This window comes from Ictalurus punctatus, chromosome 4, assembly GCF_001660625.3.
Source record: "Ictalurus punctatus breed USDA103 chromosome 4, Coco_2.0, whole genome shotgun sequence".
NCBI lineage: Eukaryota > Metazoa > Chordata > Actinopteri > Siluriformes > Ictaluridae > Ictalurus > Ictalurus punctatus.
The window spans coordinates 10,403,817-10,424,517 of record NC_071284.1 but is presented as its reverse complement, the minus strand read 5'-3'; the positions used below and the strand labels follow the sequence as shown (position 1 = coordinate 10,424,517).

The following is a 20,701-nucleotide window of genomic DNA, read 5'->3' as shown; positions in this document are numbered from 1 at the left end:
TCAGCCAATAAGACATGATTGTTTACAGGTATTTTCCTGTAAACCTTGTCTGACTGGTTTCACCTCCATTCACTGAAGATATAAAATTACAGGCGATCTTCTTTTACTGATATTCAGTTATGTAGTGACAAACTGCTCCAAGTGGAGAATTATTCAAGGCTAAAGAAAAAAAATATTCGGTGCAAAACGTAATTTATTTTAAAATGCATTTTACTTAATATTGTTTTCTCAACAATAAATTTGTAACGCAAGTAATGTAATTTTATTGACATCAGTAATTGTAATCAAATGACATAAATTTAAAACGTAATGTGTTACTAAAAAAAGTAATTAGATTACAGTAATGTGTTACATTACTAAAAAAGCAATTAGATTACAGTAACGTGTTACTTTGTAATGTTCAATATACAAAGTAGTAGCCTAGTTAGAACGCTAGTGTACAGTGTTAGGCCGGAAGTCGGTGGTCATGTGACTCTCCACGGTGTGACGTTTCGCAATGAAAAGTTGAAAAGAGAGGATTAGGGGGGCAGGACCAAAACATCTTCTGCTGCCTGTGTAAGACTTCAGTCACTGTTCTGTAGATCAGGGTAGTCAATATCCAGCCATGGATCTGAATGCAATTCTGATGCAGATTGAAAACGGGAGCGATGAGGAAATTGAAAGGCGTTTGCAGGAATACAACGCAGAGGTAGGTTTCTGGAACGTGCTAGTAGCTTGCTAGCATGGCTGTTAGCTAGCTGAATGACAGCAGTGATTAGCAGTGTTGCTAAACAAGGTAGTCATCGGCGCAGGTGTATTATTTCACCTCTGTACTAACATCAGACAGACATTACGATCATGAAGTATATGAATCTGTCATGAATTGATTCTAGACGCTTCCTGGCTTTATCAAGTTCGCCTGATAGTCGTTGTCAATCTGTTTACATTAGCTGTTTGCTATCCAGCTCAGTGGTTCTCAAATCGGGGTCTCTAATTTGGAAATAACAACCCATCATTATTAATGTAATAACAACTATTATTATTATTATTATTATTATTATTATTATTATTATTACTGTCCAGTTCGAGTGGCCACTTGAATTGAATGGGTTTAATCTCAAACTGACAAAACAAACGAACAAACAAAACCCCACGAAGTAAATAACCTGTAAAGTTGGAAAGTAGAAAGTGGAAAGTTCTGGCAGGAAAAAAAGCATAGAGGTTTAATGAAGAGAAAAAATAATACTGTATGCATTTAAATAATGTTCATGAAATAAATCTGTAGTGAGATTTCTTTCATGCTTGAAAGGATCCCTGGCTACAAAACGTTTGGAGAACTCCTGATCTTGTAAACTGAAAGTGATTTCGCAGAGCTATGTTTACACTACAGTCAGAAAATAAGTTGTATTAAGTAGGTATGGTCGATATGGACTTAAAACTATATCATGATATTTTCTGGTATTTATTGCGATAACGATATCGGTGATGATATGAATACAGTGCACCACTGTTTTTGGCTATAAGTGATATCTGTGATCTTGAGAGCCTGAAAAACATAAACATAAAACTGAATTCCTGCAACCAAACCCGTTCCAGATTGTCGAGGTAGCTCCTCGTTTAGCGATAAACTCCTCCTCAGCTTCATGTCTGCCTTCCTCCATACTTGTTTTCTCTCAGCACATGAGCTGAGAAAGGGTCGCGCACACATAAATACGTCATCAACTAGGCTTTATCGTTCTTATCACGGGAAGACTCGTTGTTACTGCGGGGAGAATTTCTACCGGTATATCGCAAACGGTAAGGTATCGCCCATCCCTAATACTAAATTGTACAAGCATTCATTTAAATAGTACAGTGCAGCTTAGTAGTGGATTCAATCTGCTTGTGTCTTTTGTATGTTGTTTTGGTGTGTACGGCTAACATGACATTAGAAATGACCGGTCATCATTTGATCTTCCAATTTATTCCATGTAGTTTCTTATCCATCCTTTTCACTTTGTGAGCGCAACAACTCTATTAAATGGCTTATTGGTGTGCTGAAGTGTTGTCAGTGTGCTATAGAGCAGAACAAATGAATCATCTACACCTTGATGCACATTGTACACAGTTGTGTACAGGTATAGAGTTCTATCTGTTAGTCAATAGAAAAGGACTACTGCTAACCTTGCCAGTCCACCTTGGATGCGGTTACAGCTCAGGCCCTTTACTTATTGTTCAGTTCCTGACTAGAGCACCAGTCATGGCTTTAAAAACCCAGTAATGCTCTGCCACCTGATACACTCTTACCCATAACACACATACCATGTCAGTGCTGTAACTGGTCTATGACCTGAATAATAGCAGATTAAAATATATGATATGATATAATATAATATATAAAAAACTTATTTGTTTGTTTGCAAAATGACACATTCTCAGGGGCACGGTGGATTGGTGGTTAGCACATTTGTCTCGCACCGCCAGGGTTGGGGGTTCAAATCATGCCTCTGCCCTGTGTGCATAGAGTTTGCATGCTCTCCTTGTACTTCCTCCAGGTACTCTGGTTTCCTCCCCCAGTCCAAAGACATGTCTTGTAGGCTGATTGCCATTACCAAATTGTCCCTAGTCTGTGAATGCGTGTGAGATTGTGCCCATCCAGGGTGTACCCCGCTTTGTTCCCCGAGTTCCCTGCGATAGACACCAGGTAGGATAAGTGTTACAGAAAATAGATGCTTGTATTTTCTCATTTGTAAGTCGCTTTGGATAAAAGCGTCTGCTAAATGAATAAATGTAGATGGACTTGCATACTCTACCGGTCAAAAGTTTAGACACACTCATTCTTTATTTTATTTTTCCCCCCACATTTTATAATAATAAAGTCATCAAAACTCTGGAATAACACAAATGGGAATTATATTGTGATTAAAAAAATCCAAAATAATTTAGTATTTTAGCATCTTCAAATTTCCAGAAATGTATTCTTGTCATTTTCTCAACCGATTTCTTGAGGAATCCCCTGAGATGCTTTTTAAACGAGTATTAAATGAGTCCCCACCTACGCTGGACACTTATTGGCTGTTTTTTTTGGAATATTCCGCTCCAAGTCATCCGTTTTTTAAAAATAAATAAATAAATAAATAAATAATAATAATTAAAAAAAAAAAATATATATATATATATATATATATAATATAATATAAAAAAATATAGTAAATAAAATGTTTGGTTTTCTAATGAAAGAAATGAAAATGTTGGCAAATTTATATTTTTGTCTACAACACCTTCAAACATTTTAATCCCTACACCTTCAGATCAAAAGGTTTTTAAACTCCTGAGAAACATTTCAGTCATGTGTCTCCAAACTTTTGACCGGTAGCGTACATGCGTTGAAACTGAGAATATATGTTTGCCTGTATGTTATTATTATTTATTTACTTATTTATGCTTTTTAAACAATTCTGTGTCTGCCAAAAGTTGTGCAGCTTTTCTCCTATTGAGTAGTCACCACAGCCTATTTATCAAGTAAACAGCCTCAGTGTGTTTCTTAATTGTGTGATTAATCTGTAAATGATGTAATTGGATAAGAATCTGTACTCTACTATAATGTTCATTTTTTTTCTTTTAGAACTGTAAGACTTTTGCCTTTGACTGCAAACAAGAGGACGCTCGAATAGTGAGTATATGATTGACATTGTGGCTTTAGGTAACCTGCTGGATAATCGAATGAAAATAAGGACAGTTTCTCATGTCCAGATTGCTGAGTGAAATTTATTTGGACCCATTAGGTTTTCTCACCTGACAACCACAAAAACAGGACACATTTTCTGAGGGTTGAAAATGTCCTCTGAAAAGTCTCAACAAAAAACATGCAAGCACCAATAAATGACAGAACTCAACTGAGCATGGAGACTAATCATTTATTTAGAATTAAATATTAGTATTTTTATTTTATTTTTTTATATCAATATTTGCGCAAACTGTATGCATCACTTGGTATGCGTCACAGTTGTGCAGCAGGTAGTGTTGCTGCCTCACAGCTCCAGGGTCTGAGGTTTTATGCTGGGTTTGGGTTGCCATCTACTGTATAGTTCAACTTGTGTGGGTTTCCTCATGGTTCTCTGGTTTCCTTCCACCTGCTAAAAACGTGCCAGTTGGAGGATTGGATAAATTGCCACTAGATTGATCACATCAAAGTAAATAATAGTCACGTACGTACGTAAAATTGTCACTATTCTGCTGCTTATCTGTGTTTCTCTCCTGCAGAAGCTGTGTCAGGGCATACTCGCAGTGCTCGCTCAGCCTGTGCGGCCCCAGTGTCAGAGCACCTGTCTGGAGACCATGCGCATCCTGTCTCGTGATAAGCGTGTCCTTGGGCCTGTAGCCACCCACGACGGCATTGTTACTCTTGCCCGGCTGGCGTGCGTCCCACTGCCTGATGTCGACGTGGAACCTCTGAAGAAAACCGAGTCAGCGGCTGAGGAGCGAGTAGTGGTGGAAGCACTCAAGTGCCTGTGTAACGTGGTGTTTAACAGCGTGGCAGCGCAGCAGGTGGGTGCAGACGTGCAGCTGGCGCAGGGTTTGTGTGCCCGTCTGCGCTTGGCCAGCTCCGCCCACCATGACATGGAGCTCTTCTCTCTCCGTTTGCTCTTCCTGCTTTCTGCCCTGAGGCCCGACGTCCGGAGAGGGCTGCGCCAGGAGTCAGACGCTGTGGAGCTGCTCACTGGTGTACTCGAGCGCGCCTTGGATGTGCGCTGGGCGGGGCCGTACGAAGTCACGTGTCCTGACTCACAGGCCCCACCCATTTCTCTAGAGAGGAACGAGCGGGCAATGGAGTCACTCAAAGCTCTGTTCAACATCACCATGGCTGACTCAAGTGATCAGGTGAGCACCTTTTCCTACTACTCTGTGACAAGCAAATTATTTATTTTTTGAAATTTTTATTTTAAACAAAACTATTTATTTAACAATAATGTTATAAGACAATGCCCCTGATTTGCACTACTAGATTTTTGAGTAAGCACTCTTTATAACATTAGCATTAGGAGGGTCAGTAGGTAATTGTTCTCTCTCTCTAAAGCCACATTGAGTCAGATAAAATTAAACAGTGTGCTAGGTAACTGGTAGTAAATTTACCTTGTGTCTTGTGGACAGGCACTGTCTGGCACTTTAAGTTCTGATATGAAAAGCTAGCAGCTTAAACACTCACCAGTCACTTTAATAGGAACACCTGTACATCTGCAAGCCATTCATGTGGCAGCTGTAAAATGTGTAAAATGGTTGTGGTGCCAGATAGACTGCTTTATGTATTTCAGAACCTTTTACACAGAATGGTGTGATAAATATATAAACATCCAGTGAACAGCAGTACTACAGGCGTTGATGATGAGAGAATGGCAAGTTTGGTGATGACAGGAAGGGAATGGTAACTCAAGTAACCATTGTTTATGACTGTGGTGAGCAGAAAAGCATCTCAGAAAGCACAGTAAGTCAGACCTTGAGGTGGATAGGCTACAACAGCCGAAGACCACATGACTGAATTAACTGCATTAACTGAAGCTCTTGACCTGTATGTGCATGCTTTTATGCCCATGATTGGGTGTTTTGGATAATTGCATAAATGCATACGGTGGTCCTATTAAAGTGGCTTTTGAGTGTATACTATTTGGTCTATTTGTGTCCACAACTCCAAGAGCTCTAGACATGTTAAGTATTTAAAAATCCTCTTACAATGGAGACAGTTCTTTTATACAAACAAATTTAAACATATAAATATAAAGTGATTTATTTGTTTAAATATTGATTCATTCCTTTTTAAAAGGGATGACATGGGGGAATTTGTCAACCTGTAAGTAAACCATAGCACTGTTGGTAATTGAACTCTGTCATTAGTCAGTAGGTTGCTGTGTGGAGGTGAAGTGAGATTTTCTGGCCCCTTTTCAGTCACACACACTTGAGTTGCAGTGTAACTCCCTGGTAGTCTTTTGGCTAACAAATGTACCAACCACATTCTACCCAAATTAGTGTTTCCTGTAGATATAAAGCAATAAAACATGTGTATATGAGGTCAAAGTTGAATTTGTGTTAATGAATTTGAGCCAATTTACTGTTAAACCATTTAATCATTTTCAGTTTATAAAGGTGGATTCTGTTTTGTATATGTACGCCTCCATTTATTCAGCGGCGATACATTCCCTGTGTATAATTATAGAAAACGCATCAGCAGCAGATGCATTTTTTTTCTGTAGCAAATGTGGACATGTGTTTGGAGGGTTGTTGTAGTGTTACCTGTTGGAGAATTTCTCTGGTATTGTGCTGCGCCTGCTTGAACGAATTATCAGAAACCAATAACAACCCCAGCAAACACACTAAATGTGCAAATTATTATTATTTTTTTTTTAGATCAAAACAGTGCTGTGAAAAACAAACAAACAGATTTCTCATAATAGTTTTTGATCGTCAAATAGAATACAATACAACACAAAACAAAGGCAACCTGAGTAAACACACAATAGTTTTTATTTATTCATTCAATTGAAGCAAAAAAAGTTATCGAACACCTATCACCTGTGTGAAAATCTAATTAAACTTAAAATTAAGTTTCATTTGAATTACATTTAAAATCTGGTTGTGCCACCTTTAGGAGAAATAACTACAACCAAACGCTTCCAATAACTGGAGATCAGTCCGTCACTTACTTCTAGGACTAGGACTTACTCCTATGCTTTGGATCATTGTCTTGCTACATAATCCAGTTATGCTTGAGTTTTAACTTGCGGAGTGAAGACCGGACATTCTCCTTTAGGATTTTCTGGTATAGAGCAGAATACATGTTTTCCTCAATTATTGCAATTTGCCCAGGCCCTGAAGCAGCAAAGCATCCCCACACCATCACACTGGGTAAAACCTTTTAACCAACTTCATGCTGTTGAAAAAGTTCGATTTGATTGAACAGAGTTTGCAGTAATCTGGTCAGCTGAACCTCATTATGAACGCAGTTTCATAGATTTGGGGAATTAGTAACTACGGGGGCAAATACTTAAACTGTATTTTGTGGGGATTTTGTTTTAATTTCTGAAACAATTTCGTATGAGAGATGCACAAAAACAGAAGACCTCAGAATGGGGGCAAATACTTTTTCGCAGCACTGTATATCTGGTGGCCAAACATTTTTGTATCACTAGTACACAATACCCTGCATTTCTTTGGTGTCAGTTTGTTTTCATAATCAGTTATATTTAATTAGATTTAGCTCACTCTGTACTTGTGTCTTTATTTCAACAGCATAATGATCACCAACTGAGGCGTATAGCAGCCATAATGAGGCATATTCTAATGCTGAGGGTTCAGACAGAGGAGAAAACAGAGGAAGCTCATAGGTAGGTGCTCATGATGTCCTTAACTCTCACACACACTGGTGTTCCTGAGTTTGCATATTTAGGTGAATGATAATAACAGCATTTGAGTCATGCCTCTAATGAGACTTGTCTAACTGGCGTTTCAGTTTGGTAAACTTCTAGTTACTGAGTGTGTAGGTTTTACATAGGGTTAGTAATGCTATATTGAAATCCTCCCCAAAATCAGTGTGTATATATTTGAAGGCATCAATGATAAAACGATCAAAGTCACATTGTGCTTGAATTCCAGAATTTGAATTTAAAAGTTCAGAACCTTCTTATGTCAGAATAGTTAAGAACAGAGGAAATCTCGATATGTTCACTAGATGCATTCATAGTCTTTATGAAGACACCAAAAGTTATCAGCCATTATTGTTTACATTGTGTTAATTGAAGCATGAAAAAATGCTTGCGCGGACTCCGATCTTTCTTTCGTGGGTATTCACAGTAATACAGTGATGAACTTACGCTAATTTATTCAACTGAGCATCATCAACATCACTTGTATACTGAAAACTCACAGAATATACATTATACATCAATCTCAACTTGAATATTATACACGATTCTGTCATTTACAGGGAGTTCATCATTGTTTTATTCTGAATTACTTCCATGTATCTGTTTCTTCTTTGGATTATCAGACTGTTGAGGAGACTCATCCATGTTCGATGTAGTACTGAAGTTTGCTGAGTGCAATTACTAATAAGATATGTTGAAGAAATTTGACAGTAAGTTAACAGTGAAATTCACTCAGCTGGGTGTCCACCATTACTCAAAGAAAATTGGCTGATTTCAGTCATGTGACTATACTGTGATCATTTTCTCACATTAGGCTATGGACTCTGATCATTTTTCCATAGCCTGGCTTTATTTTAAATGGAAAATTCTCTGACCCTGATCTATCATCCAAGTACATTTATGAGATCATTCTTCAATGCTCAATCAACAGCCGTGGATGCACAACTCCAAAAATACAATTTTGTGGTCTTTGTTTACATGTCTGAATTTCAGTTTGGTTAAAAACTCCTTTGAAGGCTGCAGCAGCAAACAGTAGGTGTGAGTGAAGGGGTGTTATTTTTAAGTGATTAATGACATCCCTCTTTGCCCTGCAGAGAGAAGCCAGCACAGTCTGAATTCCCCGTACCACGGTTGTGTGGGTTTGACTCATTGTGTGCCCCATAGCTCAGTCGCCAGCCTTTTCACACCTCTGGAATGTCTTGCTTTCTTGACACAAACACAATGCCTTCTAGCACTCTCTGGCCTCGCTGACTATATTCGGTGCCTTTTTAAAGCAGACTGAATGTGCTGAAGCAGACTCGGGCACTGGTAGCCAGGCTTTTGTTATGCAAATAGGCTCAGGAGCTGACTTCTCTCCCTGTCCCTTTTCCGGCTTTGCAAAATGCTGGACACATACATGTTAGACAGCACTCTTACCATGACATGTTCGTGTCTGTCAGATGGCTTGCACATCGATCAGTGTAGACACTTTGTAAAGAGGTTTGCAAATATTTAACAGTCTTTACTATGAGTCAGTATGGATGAATAAAACAGAGATGACCAAGAGCCTGAAAAGTAAAAACATTTAAGTAAATGTCCAACTTTTCTGTATGTAGTTATTAGAGGCTGAGGATGTATTACTTCTTAATGGCAGTGTTTATTAACTTTGCAACTCTGAAAGAAATCAAGCCTTGAAGATAATGTGCGGTCAACTTCAAACTTATTGAGCCCCTTAATAAAAATGAGTAATAGTTTATGCTGGTTTGAACACTATTTTTTTTAAAGCAAAGTTTTCTTCAATAATGCAGTGGTTGCAGAATTATTGACCACCCTTTTAGTGAATATTCTGGAGAGAAGAACAACTGAGCCTGTCTCTCCAATGACAAACAAGATTGGAGAAGGCTTTGAGAGGGATCTTGGACTGCTCCTACATTATAGGCACAACATTGCAGATGGTCTATTTCAATTCAGACCACAGACTTTCAATCCAAATGTTCTACAAGTCATGCAGATCAACAATCTGCAATCCATTTCATATATATATAATTTTTTTTGGTTGTTTTTGCTTTTTCTCTTGAAGGGTGCCAATAATTCTGGACTTGGTTGTAAAAAAGATTGCAGTATAATCACTACAATACTGTAATAGTAATCATCCATTATCGTGTCCATTAACCTCTTCCAGTCATGCCATAAATCTTCTGAGCAACCTTCCCGTATCCTGCTTGGATGTCCTGATCCACGTGCCTGTACAGGGAGGACTTGAGGAATATGATGGAAAGAACATGGATGCTCTGCAGGTGCTTCTGGACTTCATGGAGAAAAGAATAGACAAGGTACTGAAACAGAAACACTTTAATATAAGGCTTTGGTAACAAGCTGTCTGCGTGCTTTTTCCACCATGTGTGTATAGAAAATACAGGGCTTGTATTTTTTCTGCCTTCTCAGGGGTCAAATTACAAAGAAGGCCTGACTCCAGTGCTGAGCCTGATGACGGAAGGTTCCAGATACCACAGGGAGATTCGCAGATACCTTAAAGCTAAGGTATAGTCTGCACCCTCATGTGTAACACCCTGCTCTCTGTGAAGTAGCAGTCCACTAGATCGACTTTGTACCTGATTTTGGTTTAGTCATTTAGCACATATCATGCCTGTTCTAACAAAGTGTTTAATGCTCAGGTTTTACCGCCTCTAAAAGATGTAAAAGAGAGACCAGAAGTGGGCAGCACAGTGCGCAACAAACTGGTGCGCCTCATGACCCACATAGACATGGGGGTGAAACAGGGGGCCGCGGAGTTCCTTTTCGTCCTCTGCAAGGAAAGTGGTGAGTGTTGGTGTGTTCCACATAAGGAACCGGGATGATTTTACGGTTCTAGGCCATACAGTAGTTCTAGGAAATAAGTGTTGTTTTTTTTGTTTGTTTGTTTTTTGCTATTCTTAACATAGTAAATAAATGCTGTTTTTTTTTCCAAACAAATTCATCATATGCAGGTTTTTAAAAGAGATTTTTAATCCTGTAAATGATTTAAAGCTCTATGTAAGTGGAAGTTTTCCTTTGATTAAATAATTTGATAGCTGGTTAGAGAGCAGGCTTATGATCCTTCCCATGGTTCTGTCCTGAGTTGTTTTTTTTTTCTTTTTCTTTTTTTTTTTTCTCCCCTTTCCTTTTTCTTCCCCCTTTCTTTTCTTCCGATCCTGCAGTGGACAACCTTTTGAAGTACACTGGCTATGGCAATGCTGCAGGGCTGCTGGTGGCTCGGGGACTGCTGGCAGGGGGCAGAGGAGACACTGAGTACTCTCCTGATGAGGATTCAGACACAGAGGAATACAAATCAGCAAAACCATTGTAAGTTATCAAAACCATCGTCCCATACCAATGGCAAAAAATCTATTTTTTAAAACTGTAAAATGTCAATTAAGGTCATGTTACATGTTCTTTTGCACATGTAAGGCATTATACATGTTATAATTATTTATGAAATGGCATTACAGTTCGTAATAATAATGATGATGATAATAATTGTTGTTTATTTATTTTTAACAGAATAAATTATAAATCATAATACCAGTATCAACACATTCAGCTCCGTTATATTGAGTTGTAGACACAATAACAAGTTCTTTTCAGAATTTGTAATGTTATATAATCTGGTTTCCTGATAATACACTATATGACTAAAAGGATGTGGACACCTGACCATCACACCCATACTGTATGTGGGCCTTCCACAAACTGTTGCCGCGAAGTTGGACGTACAGCACTGTGCAAAAGTTTTAGGCACCCTATTTTTATTTATTTATTTATTTTTTATTATTAGTACAAACTTTTGCTTTTATGATTTCAACATTATCGAGTCGGTACAAAAACATTTTAGATTCCCAAACATTAGTTTTCCAGCACAAAATTAAATTTTACAGCTTTCTTTACTTACATATTTGTATGTCATTAAAGAAAGCAGCATATTAAGTGGTAAGAGAACACTTTTCAGAAAAAGAACACAGTGAAGGCTGCTGGGTTTTGCTGGAAAAATAAAAAGCAAGTGCAACAGTCAAAGTCTGCAGAAGAACTGTGACTGGTTCTGCAAGATGTAACAGTAACAATTACAACTCATTTCCTTATAAAACTGCCTGAAATACTACCTGAGACTACATCTATCTATCTATCTATCTATCTATTTATTTATTTATTTATTTATTTAATTTTATTTAATTTTTTTAAGTAAAGTGTCGTCACATCAAATATTGCCTTTGTTTCATTTATTACTGTTTACTGCACTTTATAGTATTATTTTAAATGGAGAAATATAAAATTTCTATTTCTCTTCACTGGAACTAAGGGGCTCAATCCAGTTCCAGCATGACAATGCCCCTGTACACAAAGTGAGGTCAATGGCTTGCTAAGGTTGGACTGGAAGAATTTGAGTGGCCTGCACAGAGCCCTGACCTCAACCCCACCTCAACCCCACTGAACACCTTTGGGATGTATTGGAATGTTTTCGCACCCCAGGTATATCAGTGCCTGACCTCAGTAATGCTCTTGTGGACAAATCCCCACAGCCACACTCTGAAATCTAGTAAAATACCTTCCTAGAAAAGTGGAGGTTATTATAACTGCAAAGTTAAAGTAAATCTGGAATGTTGGAATGTTGGAAAAAGATGTTGGAAAAAGCACATAAGGGTGTTCTGGGCAGGTGTCCACATACCTTTGGCCAGATAATGTATCTCTGTTATTATTCTTTAAAGGAAAAAATAAAGTCTGGTCTCATGAATAACTACCCAAAAGTGGTGTCTAAAAGGTAGCTATAAAGTTAAATAAAACATTAAAAAAAACAACAACAATGTGTGTAATGCATTGCCTTATGAATGCATTATAATGTGACGTGAATGTTTTTATAGTTCATTATAATCCCCCTTCCCCCATCCCCCTTGTATCTTTCAGCATTAACCCGATTACAGGCCACATAGAGGAGCCAATGCCGAACCCTATTGAGGACATGACAGAGGAACAGAAGGAATATGAAGCTCAGAAACTTGCAAACATGATTGGCGAGTTGTCAAGGTGGGAATTAAAAAGTACAGGCCCCATAAGCACTCTTGTAAATGCTGATTTAGTTCAGCTGGTTTTAGTTTTAGACAGTTCACTCTTGTTCTGGCAAATACACGCCAAGGAAGGGAGGTGATTTTGGAAGAGCTAGATTGAGAACTATCTGCAATATTGCACATAAAACTCTCCTAATATCTCTCTAATCTGTATTCAGAGCAAGAATTTGTTCCTGCACTAAAAATGGTAGGGGAAAGAAGGAATTGTGCTTTTTTTTTTTTTTTTTTTTTTTTTTTTTTTTAAATAGCAGATGACCGTTTGGTGTCTACTTAAATCATTACAACGAGCAAAATTAAAATAATAATGGGCAATTAAGGGAGTAAAAAATTGTGATGCAAGATAGTGGGATTATAATTTACAGTATACAGTTGGAGAAGAGTATTTTATTCTGTATTATATTCTATTCCTATCTAATCCTATTTTACTGACTGTTCCCAGTTTATTTCTATGGGTGGTTACAGGTCTGACATTAGCTCTGTGCTCACTGGTGTTCTTCCGGGCTCAGTTTTAGGCCCTTTACTTTTCAGTATTTTTTTTTTTATCTCCACTTGGGCATCTGCTGCTATTGCTCGGCCTCCATTATCACTTTTATGTTGATGATACCCAAATCTATATACACTCAGAATCTGGTGACACAACTTGGTTTGTTTTCTTTCTGACTGTAGTTCTGAGATAAAAACATGGATGAATAATAATTTTCTCGATGTTATGTTTATAGGTTCCTGTCATCAAATTCTCAAAGGAAAATGGGGAACCTTGGAGTCATTTTTGATACCAGTCTTACATTTGATTCTTTTCTACCGAACACTGTTAAAGCATCCTTTTTTCACCTCAGAAATATAGCAAGATTTTGCCCCAATGCTAAATTTCTCTGTAGCTGAAAAGCTGATAAACTCAATCCTCGTCTCCCGGATAGATTACTGTAACCCTTTTAGCTGGAGTCTCTAAATCCACAATCAATAAGCTCCAATATGTACAAAACTCAGCTGCAAGGATCCTGACTGAGACCAGGACATGCAATCATATTACTCCTGTTTTGGAGTCCTTGCATTGCCTAACGGTCAGATTTTAAAATTATGATTCTGACATACAAAGCATTACATGGCTTGGCTCTTCATTATTTATCTGCATTGTTAATCCCTTACACCCCAAATCGCAGACTGCGCTCCTCAAGTGTAATTTGTTAACTGTTCCACAAACCCGCTTAAAATCTATGTGTGACAGGGATTTTTCTGTCTATGCTCCTTCCCTTTGGAACTCTCTTCCACTTGAACTTAGGGAAACTCAGGCCTATGGCATTTTTAAAGTTCAACTCAAAAGTAAGCATCAGCAAGCATAGTTTTAAAAAAGTATGTCTTATTCATTTTTCTATGTACTGCTTATTTTGTGTACAGCGCTTTGAGAAGCTGCTTTTTATTAAGATTATTATTATTATTATTATTATTATTATTATTATTATTATTATTATTAGTAGTAGTAGTAGTAGTAGTATTATTAGTAGTAGTAGTAGCAGTAGTGGTGGTGGTGGTGGTGGTAGTAGTGGTGGTGGTGGTGGTGGTAGTAGTAGTAGTGGTGGTAGTAGTAGTGGTAGTAGTAGTAGTAGTAGTAGTGGTAGTAGTAGTAGTAGTAGTGGTAGTGGTGGTGGTAGTAGTAGTAGTAGTAGTAGTAGTAGTAGTAGTAGTAGTGGTGGTGGTAGTAGTAGTAGTATATTGTATGTCATTTTGTAAAGCATCCAAAATTATTGGTCACTGAAGCTCAGTCACCATAAATATTCAAAACAATAAAACCTCATCAAAAAGTTAGACGATCAATCGATTAGTTGATCATGCTGATTCATCCCGTAAATGTGTATTACATCCACTGATGAATTTATTTATTTATTTATTTATTTATTTATTTATTATAATGTGTTCTGCACTATGTCTACCCATTCCAAATCCTTGCAAATGAGAGCATTTGTAAACTGAATCAAGTGCATCATATACTTCTTGTACTCTCTCTCATTAGACTATGGTTAGAACAGACTGCCTCCATGTTCCATGTTGACCTTTCTGTTAAAGACCGGCAGCGAAGGCTAGTGAGGCTCCAGTATGAGGAGCTGCTGTGTTGCTCTGAGCAGGTTCCTTACCAACCGCTTCATTAAGGCAAGAATCTCTCGCTGTGTCCTTCTGCCTCATTTACAGCTGGCCTTCCTCTTCCACATCAGTCCTGCTGCATTAATTACCAGCTAATTGGCACACACAGTGAGCTTTTGGTCTTTTGCGCACACAGATTTTTTTTTTTTCCCTTCTTCTTCTTGTAAATACATATACGTGCCTCTTTTATACATGGATCTCTGTATTCAACAGGCGTGTCAAACATTATCGCAAAATAAGAAGTGAACAAGGGTACTGGCTCAATTAGAGTGGGTTTTTGCTGTGTGTGTGTGTGCGTGTGTGTATACATGTATTTAACTGCTTGTGAGGACCAAAAAGGACCGAATACCGTTGCGTTGATTGGATAGTGTCAAGATTTTATTTATTGATGATTACTTGTCGTACTATTACTCCGTCCTAATTCACCTACTATCCGTCCTAAATAAGAAATAATGTCCCAAATCGTAGTATGTTGAAATGCGTATCCCAAAGGTACTGAGATGGCCTACTGTTTCCAGTCGATTTTCAAAGTGTGGATAAATGGACACTTTTTCAGCTAATATTGCGTTCGTGAGGTTTGTGATTTTTAACTGTTTGCTTCGCCGAATTCATGGCGGACGACTTTTACAGAGGTGTAAATGAAATGTGGAAAAATAAATCAAGGGGATGGTAAATTAAATGATGTAGTATAAATTATATAAGGAATAATGAACGAAGAAAATGCAATGAGGAGTTTGTTTGCGGTTACCGTGTGCATAACTAGGCAACGACATTCTCTTCCGATGTGTTCGCATGTCCCAGTACTTGCGTACTCTTGCTACACACTCAAAAGTATGTACATTTTCTTCAGAAAAAGAGTCAATAATTTTAGTGAATAGTATAAGTAGGTGAATTAGGATGCAGCATATGAGATGGTCTCGGTAAATCTTGGCCCTACTGTTTATTAACGTGTGCTTCATGTCAGATTATATGAAGATCCTCTATAGATGATTTATTTATTTTTTTTCCCTTTTCCAATCCACGTGTAAAAAAAAAAAAAAAAAAAAAAAAAAAAAAAAAAGAAAATTACTACGTTTTGCCTAAATCATCATGCAATCTGGGCTCATGCAAAAAAAAAAAAAAAAAAAAAGGGATTGTGTAAACAGATTTCTTGTGAGCTTGAGATAATAAGGATTTATTTTTTCTGTCCTTTAGTATGTTTTGTTTACATATTGCTATTGCCACTACTTTTATTTATAGCTGTCCCATGAGTTTCATGTAATCCTGTGTCGTCCTCCTCCTATTGGTGGCTTTTAGACGAGCATCATATCCGCGGTCACCCTGAGTCACATCATCTGATTCATCTTTGGTCACAATGGCACTAAACTGTCTCGCTGTTATCGCGTTATTCATTCTAAGATCATCAGTCTTGATACAGCGGTATCAATTATTAAAGCAGGATTTTTTTTTCAGGTATTTATTTATTTATTTATTTATTTATTTATTTTTAACGGATTTGAAACTATATTCTGAAAGGTACCTCAATATATAATAATAGAAGTCTGTCTCCTGTAGAAAAACTACTATTTCAGACACCTGGAAAAAGGTCAGTGAGTCTGTTGTACAAGGTTCTTAATGCTACATCTTAGGGGAATGTAGTTCTGAATACTAGACTTGCTTGGGAGAGAGAACTGTTTCATTATGTAATCGTGCCAAGGCTATACAGGTCAGAATTGTATATAGGATGCATATTTCACCAAACCGTAGACATGCATTCAACAACACCCTCTCACCTCTATGCCTTCAGTGCAATTCTGATATTAGTAATATCTTTAATAAGGAGTTGGTATTGGATCCTTTATTTTTGAAAATCAAAAGGAAAAAGACTATAAAATCATCTTACTTTTTCAGCTAGGAAAAACATTACTGAGGTGGATAAGTGACAAGTCTCTGACTCTATCGGGTTGGCACAAGATTTTGTTGGAACTAATTTTGCTGAAATATTTAACTTGTCTAGTATATCAATCTCGGGACTGAATTGTCAGCTATTCTGCGGAGGTGTTTTCGTATTCTTCTGCCTTAAGTGGTTTTGAAATTGTAACGTCCTTTTATTTCTTTATTTGTTTGTTTGTTTATTTGTTTATTTATAACCTTTTAAGTGGCCTAGGTTAAATGTGCTCTATTACTTCTGCCATTTTATTTATTTATTTATTTATGCTGTGTTTTTTGCTAAAGTTGGAAAATGTTCAATAAATATATTTGGAAAATAAATTAAGATCATCACTCTCACCTCACAACCAAAGAATTTTTATTTTATTTTTTTGGATGTGTGAGTTTTGTCTATGAAAGCAAGAAGCTGGCTTAAAAAAAATGCAGAACATCTCCTTCTGATCACTGAGATTAAGGCCCTCGCAAAGATGGAGAAACGTGAGTGTAAGACAGACCGAGAGATATGTGGGGTGTTAAATAAGTTTGCAAACACAAGAGGACATCATTGTTGTTGTCCATCTATAGGGTGGTTGAGCCATAATGAGCAGCGTGTGCCCAGGAGAAGCAGATTCCTTCCTCGAAAGGATCCTTCTTTCTTCTTTCTTCTTTCTCCTCACCTATTCTCTTCATTGAGGAGAAAGGAGGTGATGTGGCGAGGGCACAGGGACAGTCACCAGTTTCCCCAGTACGGCTGCTCAGGAGACAGCTCAGCCGCCTACAAGAATGTTCCCCCACCCTCCTACAGCTTGACTCGCTCCAATTAGCACTGACTCAGGCCCACCCCCAACACCCTCGCTCATAGTCATACTTCTGCTCACTGCTTCATCATCTGTGGAACTAATTAGTGGAGGTGATTGTTTGTTTATTTATTTATTTATTAATTGGCCAGGGATGCATCTTTGTTGTTCTTGGCAAGCAGAATCATTATCCAGTGAATAACTTGAATAAAAAAAAAAAATTCCCATCAATTTCTGACAGATGTATTGATCAGTGAGTGCATGAGGCATTGCATTTCAGCAAACTTACAGAAATAATTTGTGTCCATGTGAAATACACACATTAAGGGCTTAACATGCTTTGAACGTCCTTTTTTTTTTTTTTATTTTATTTTTTTTATAAAAATCAGTGTTTTTAAGGTGGCTTCTTAAATTCATGTATATATTAGCAAAGTTACCTGGTGTTGTGCTTAATGCGTTCAGCTTCATTTGCCTTCGACATAACTTGGAAATTAATTAGTCCATCATTTATTTGCTCCACATCGACCCAGAAATGAATGTAATTGAGATGTTTGATTTTCAAGCTTTGATAATGGATAATGTTGTGATAATCTTGGGTTTTGCTTTGATTGGATAATGCTCTGATGAATCATCTTAGGCTGTGCTAGTGACACATAGTGCAGATATAATTGGATTAGCGTGAAGGAGCAGCCACAGCTTTGAAGAGATTAGAATGAGTACTGATCCTGTAATTAAACTGCAAAGCGGGGGGGAAGGTAGGGTGTGCACAGCTAAAGGGCTAGGTTCTGTGTGTGTGTGTGCGCGCTCGCTTGAAGGGCTGTCTTTGGGGCCGTGATTCCAAGAGCTCTTATGTAGCCGGATGTGAAGGAAAAGAAAGATGTCCTACACATCAACAGGCCTCTTTAGAGGAAGGACCTCAATGGTATTACAATGGCAGACACAATGGGTTGCTTTCAAAGAGCAGGTGGATTGTAGTGACAAATTGGTGGCTTGAAAACCTGCATTCACGAGATGTGAGCGCAACAACTGCATCAAATGATTTCCCTAAGCAATTGGCGATTGTGTTGTATCCAATGACTTGCTCCATTTTTGCATAGTAAAAGCGTATACAGGAAGTGCACCTGGAAAGTGTGTGTAATTGGATTGCACCATGTGTTTTTGCATGTTTTTCATGCAGTTGTTTGCGAATGTTCTGCATAAACGAATGATCATTTTTCATTTACAAATTATTTCAAATGATCATTTTACAATTCATCTTCTATTATAAGTAAATTACTGACCGCACTCTTCTCTCCCTGCAGACAGCAACTGATCAGGCCAATGGGAGTGAGGAAGGATGGCACACTAGCTCCCCTAGAGGAGGCGGTACACATGTGCAACGTTCCAGACAGCAGCGACTCGGACACGGATTAAGACACACGGACTCTAATTCGCTCGTGCGCTGAACCACCACAGAGTCAGCGCTCCATATAAAAAGAAATCATATAAATCTTGTAATTAGTTTGTGTTGTGTTCGTGTTGGAAACAATACTTTTTGGGCCTGTTTGATTTTTGAAACATCACGCGTTATACGTCAATGCAAATGAGTGACCAAGAGTGGAGTCATTGTGTAGTGAACATGTAAATCAAACAGGCACAAACTGTTTTTGTCCAGCACAACCAGGAGCGTGATGTGGTGAGCGCAACCAGAAATTTACAACGGACGATAGCTATTTTATCTCAGAAACCATACTAACAAGAATTTACAAGGTACAAATGTATACGTTTTATTACATTTATTTTGCAATGTTGGGCCGCGTTCACCGGGTTCCTCACTGATGCTCAGGACAAGGCCAGTGCAAGAATCTAACAGAACCCACACCAGTCTCAGACCGTAAACCATCCCACTATCCCCACTCAGAAGCAGAAAGAACATGCTCTTACCTAATGCCTTTGTTTTTCTGTGAGATCAGTTTGGAAGTTTTCTTTACCTTGCTCCATCGGTAATCATTCCTTACCTTATTCGAGGTGCACTGAACTGTTAACAGGCATTTACGCCTAACAGCGATGGAGAAAATGAAGGATGTTAGACTGTTAATATTATCTTGTAAGTGAAATTAGGACAGCTAGCGTGGGCTGCTCCTGCCGCACGTCTCTTTATAAAAGGTGGGTGAGCAGTAACCTACATCAATAAGCGTATTGTAGTTCAATAGAAAAGACTAAAGGTAATCTTTGGAAATCACTGAATGTCTCATTAGTGTCTTTAAAGACACAGGTGTATACACACCAGGCTAGTCTATAATTCTAGCATGATTTCATTACTTCAATATTACATTTGGACAATCTACTTTTTTTTGTATAAGATTAAGCCATAAAATTTAATTTATTATTATTTAAAAAGGAGATTTAAATACTCATTTAATAGATTGGTATTATTAACTAAAGTGGATTTGTTAATAATACTAAAGAGAATGCTGGAATCACACGGAAGTGGGGGAAACTTTTTTTTTTATATATATAAAAGAGATGCACCGATACAAAATTTCTCGGCCGACACCAATAGTTATGCCTTCTTTTAAATTAATAATAATTAATTCCACAGTTCTGAAGGAAATGGAAATAAAAACTTTATTCTCTCCATTTCAACAAGTTGTTTCACAGTAACTGGTCTCATAAAGAGAAAACACATTACTCACATTGACACATGAACTAAATTCTGAGGTTAAATTAAGATTTCTTAACTTATTGATTATTAATTCATATTAATATTCTAAATTCTGAATTCTAAAAAAGCAGTGCAGAGCTTACAAACTGCAGTTTTGTTGGCATTGTCACCCAATTCAAAGTAATTCCACACAAGAGACGTCTTTACATAAAGCACGAATTCAATGTTTTCCCCGCCCTCTTTTGATTTGACAGGATATAATTGGCCCTGATCGTGGGATGTTTTTAAACTATCGGCTGATGGCCCATAGCGTGAAAAATTGCCTTTATCGGCCAATACCGATTATCAGCAGATACATCGGTGCATCTCTTTTTTTTATTATTCAAAATTCAAAGTGTTTAAAGAAGAAGAAGAAAAGATTAGCTGTCACTATGTAGAGTATAACGTGTCTGTAACACTGCTGCACAAATGATCTGTAGTTCTGTTCGATCAAAAGCCTTATTTCTCTTGAAACCAGGAGCCTCTTTCCTTTGTGCTGAAAAACATTTATCTAAACATCTATGGCCTTACAGTGAAATCTAATGTTTGTTTTAAAGTCCCTTGTTTAGCTTCTGGAACATCAAATTTTCCTGGTAAACATTTATTTAAAAAAAATAAAATAGTAGTTCAAAATGGTTCACAACAAAAAAGAAAAATATTTAGTGAAAGTCATTTTCATTTTTGACGGTTGACATTTATCGATTTGCGCATCCACTTCTTTTAACTTAA

At 37.6% G+C, this 20,701-nt stretch overlaps 1 protein-coding gene across 3 annotated transcripts; it reads left to right on the top strand.

Moving 5' to 3' along the window:
- The first annotated feature begins 493 nt into the window (after positions 1–493).
- On the top strand, positions 494–20,592 carry ric8b (RIC8 guanine nucleotide exchange factor B). 3 transcript variants are annotated; one of them, XM_047152824.2, is made up of 10 exons: positions 494–688; positions 3,584–3,631; positions 4,225–4,839; positions 7,240–7,334; positions 9,535–9,685; positions 9,798–9,893; positions 10,028–10,172; positions 10,550–10,694; positions 12,288–12,407; positions 18,591–20,592. In XM_047152824.2, the coding sequence occupies exons 1-10, from the start codon at positions 605–607 to the stop codon at positions 18,700–18,702; spliced, it is 1,611 nt and encodes a 536-aa protein (XP_047008780.2). In that variant the 5' UTR covers positions 494–604; the 3' UTR covers positions 18,703–20,592. The 3 variants fall into 3 exon arrangements, with proteins under 3 accessions (XP_047008780.2, XP_017321897.3, XP_053533919.1); XM_017466408.3 differs by having other exon boundaries at positions 4,222–4,839; XM_053677944.1 differs by lacking the exon at positions 494–688 and adding an exon at positions 2,476–2,662 and having other exon boundaries at positions 4,222–4,839.
- Positions 20,593–20,701: the final 109 nt, after the last annotated feature.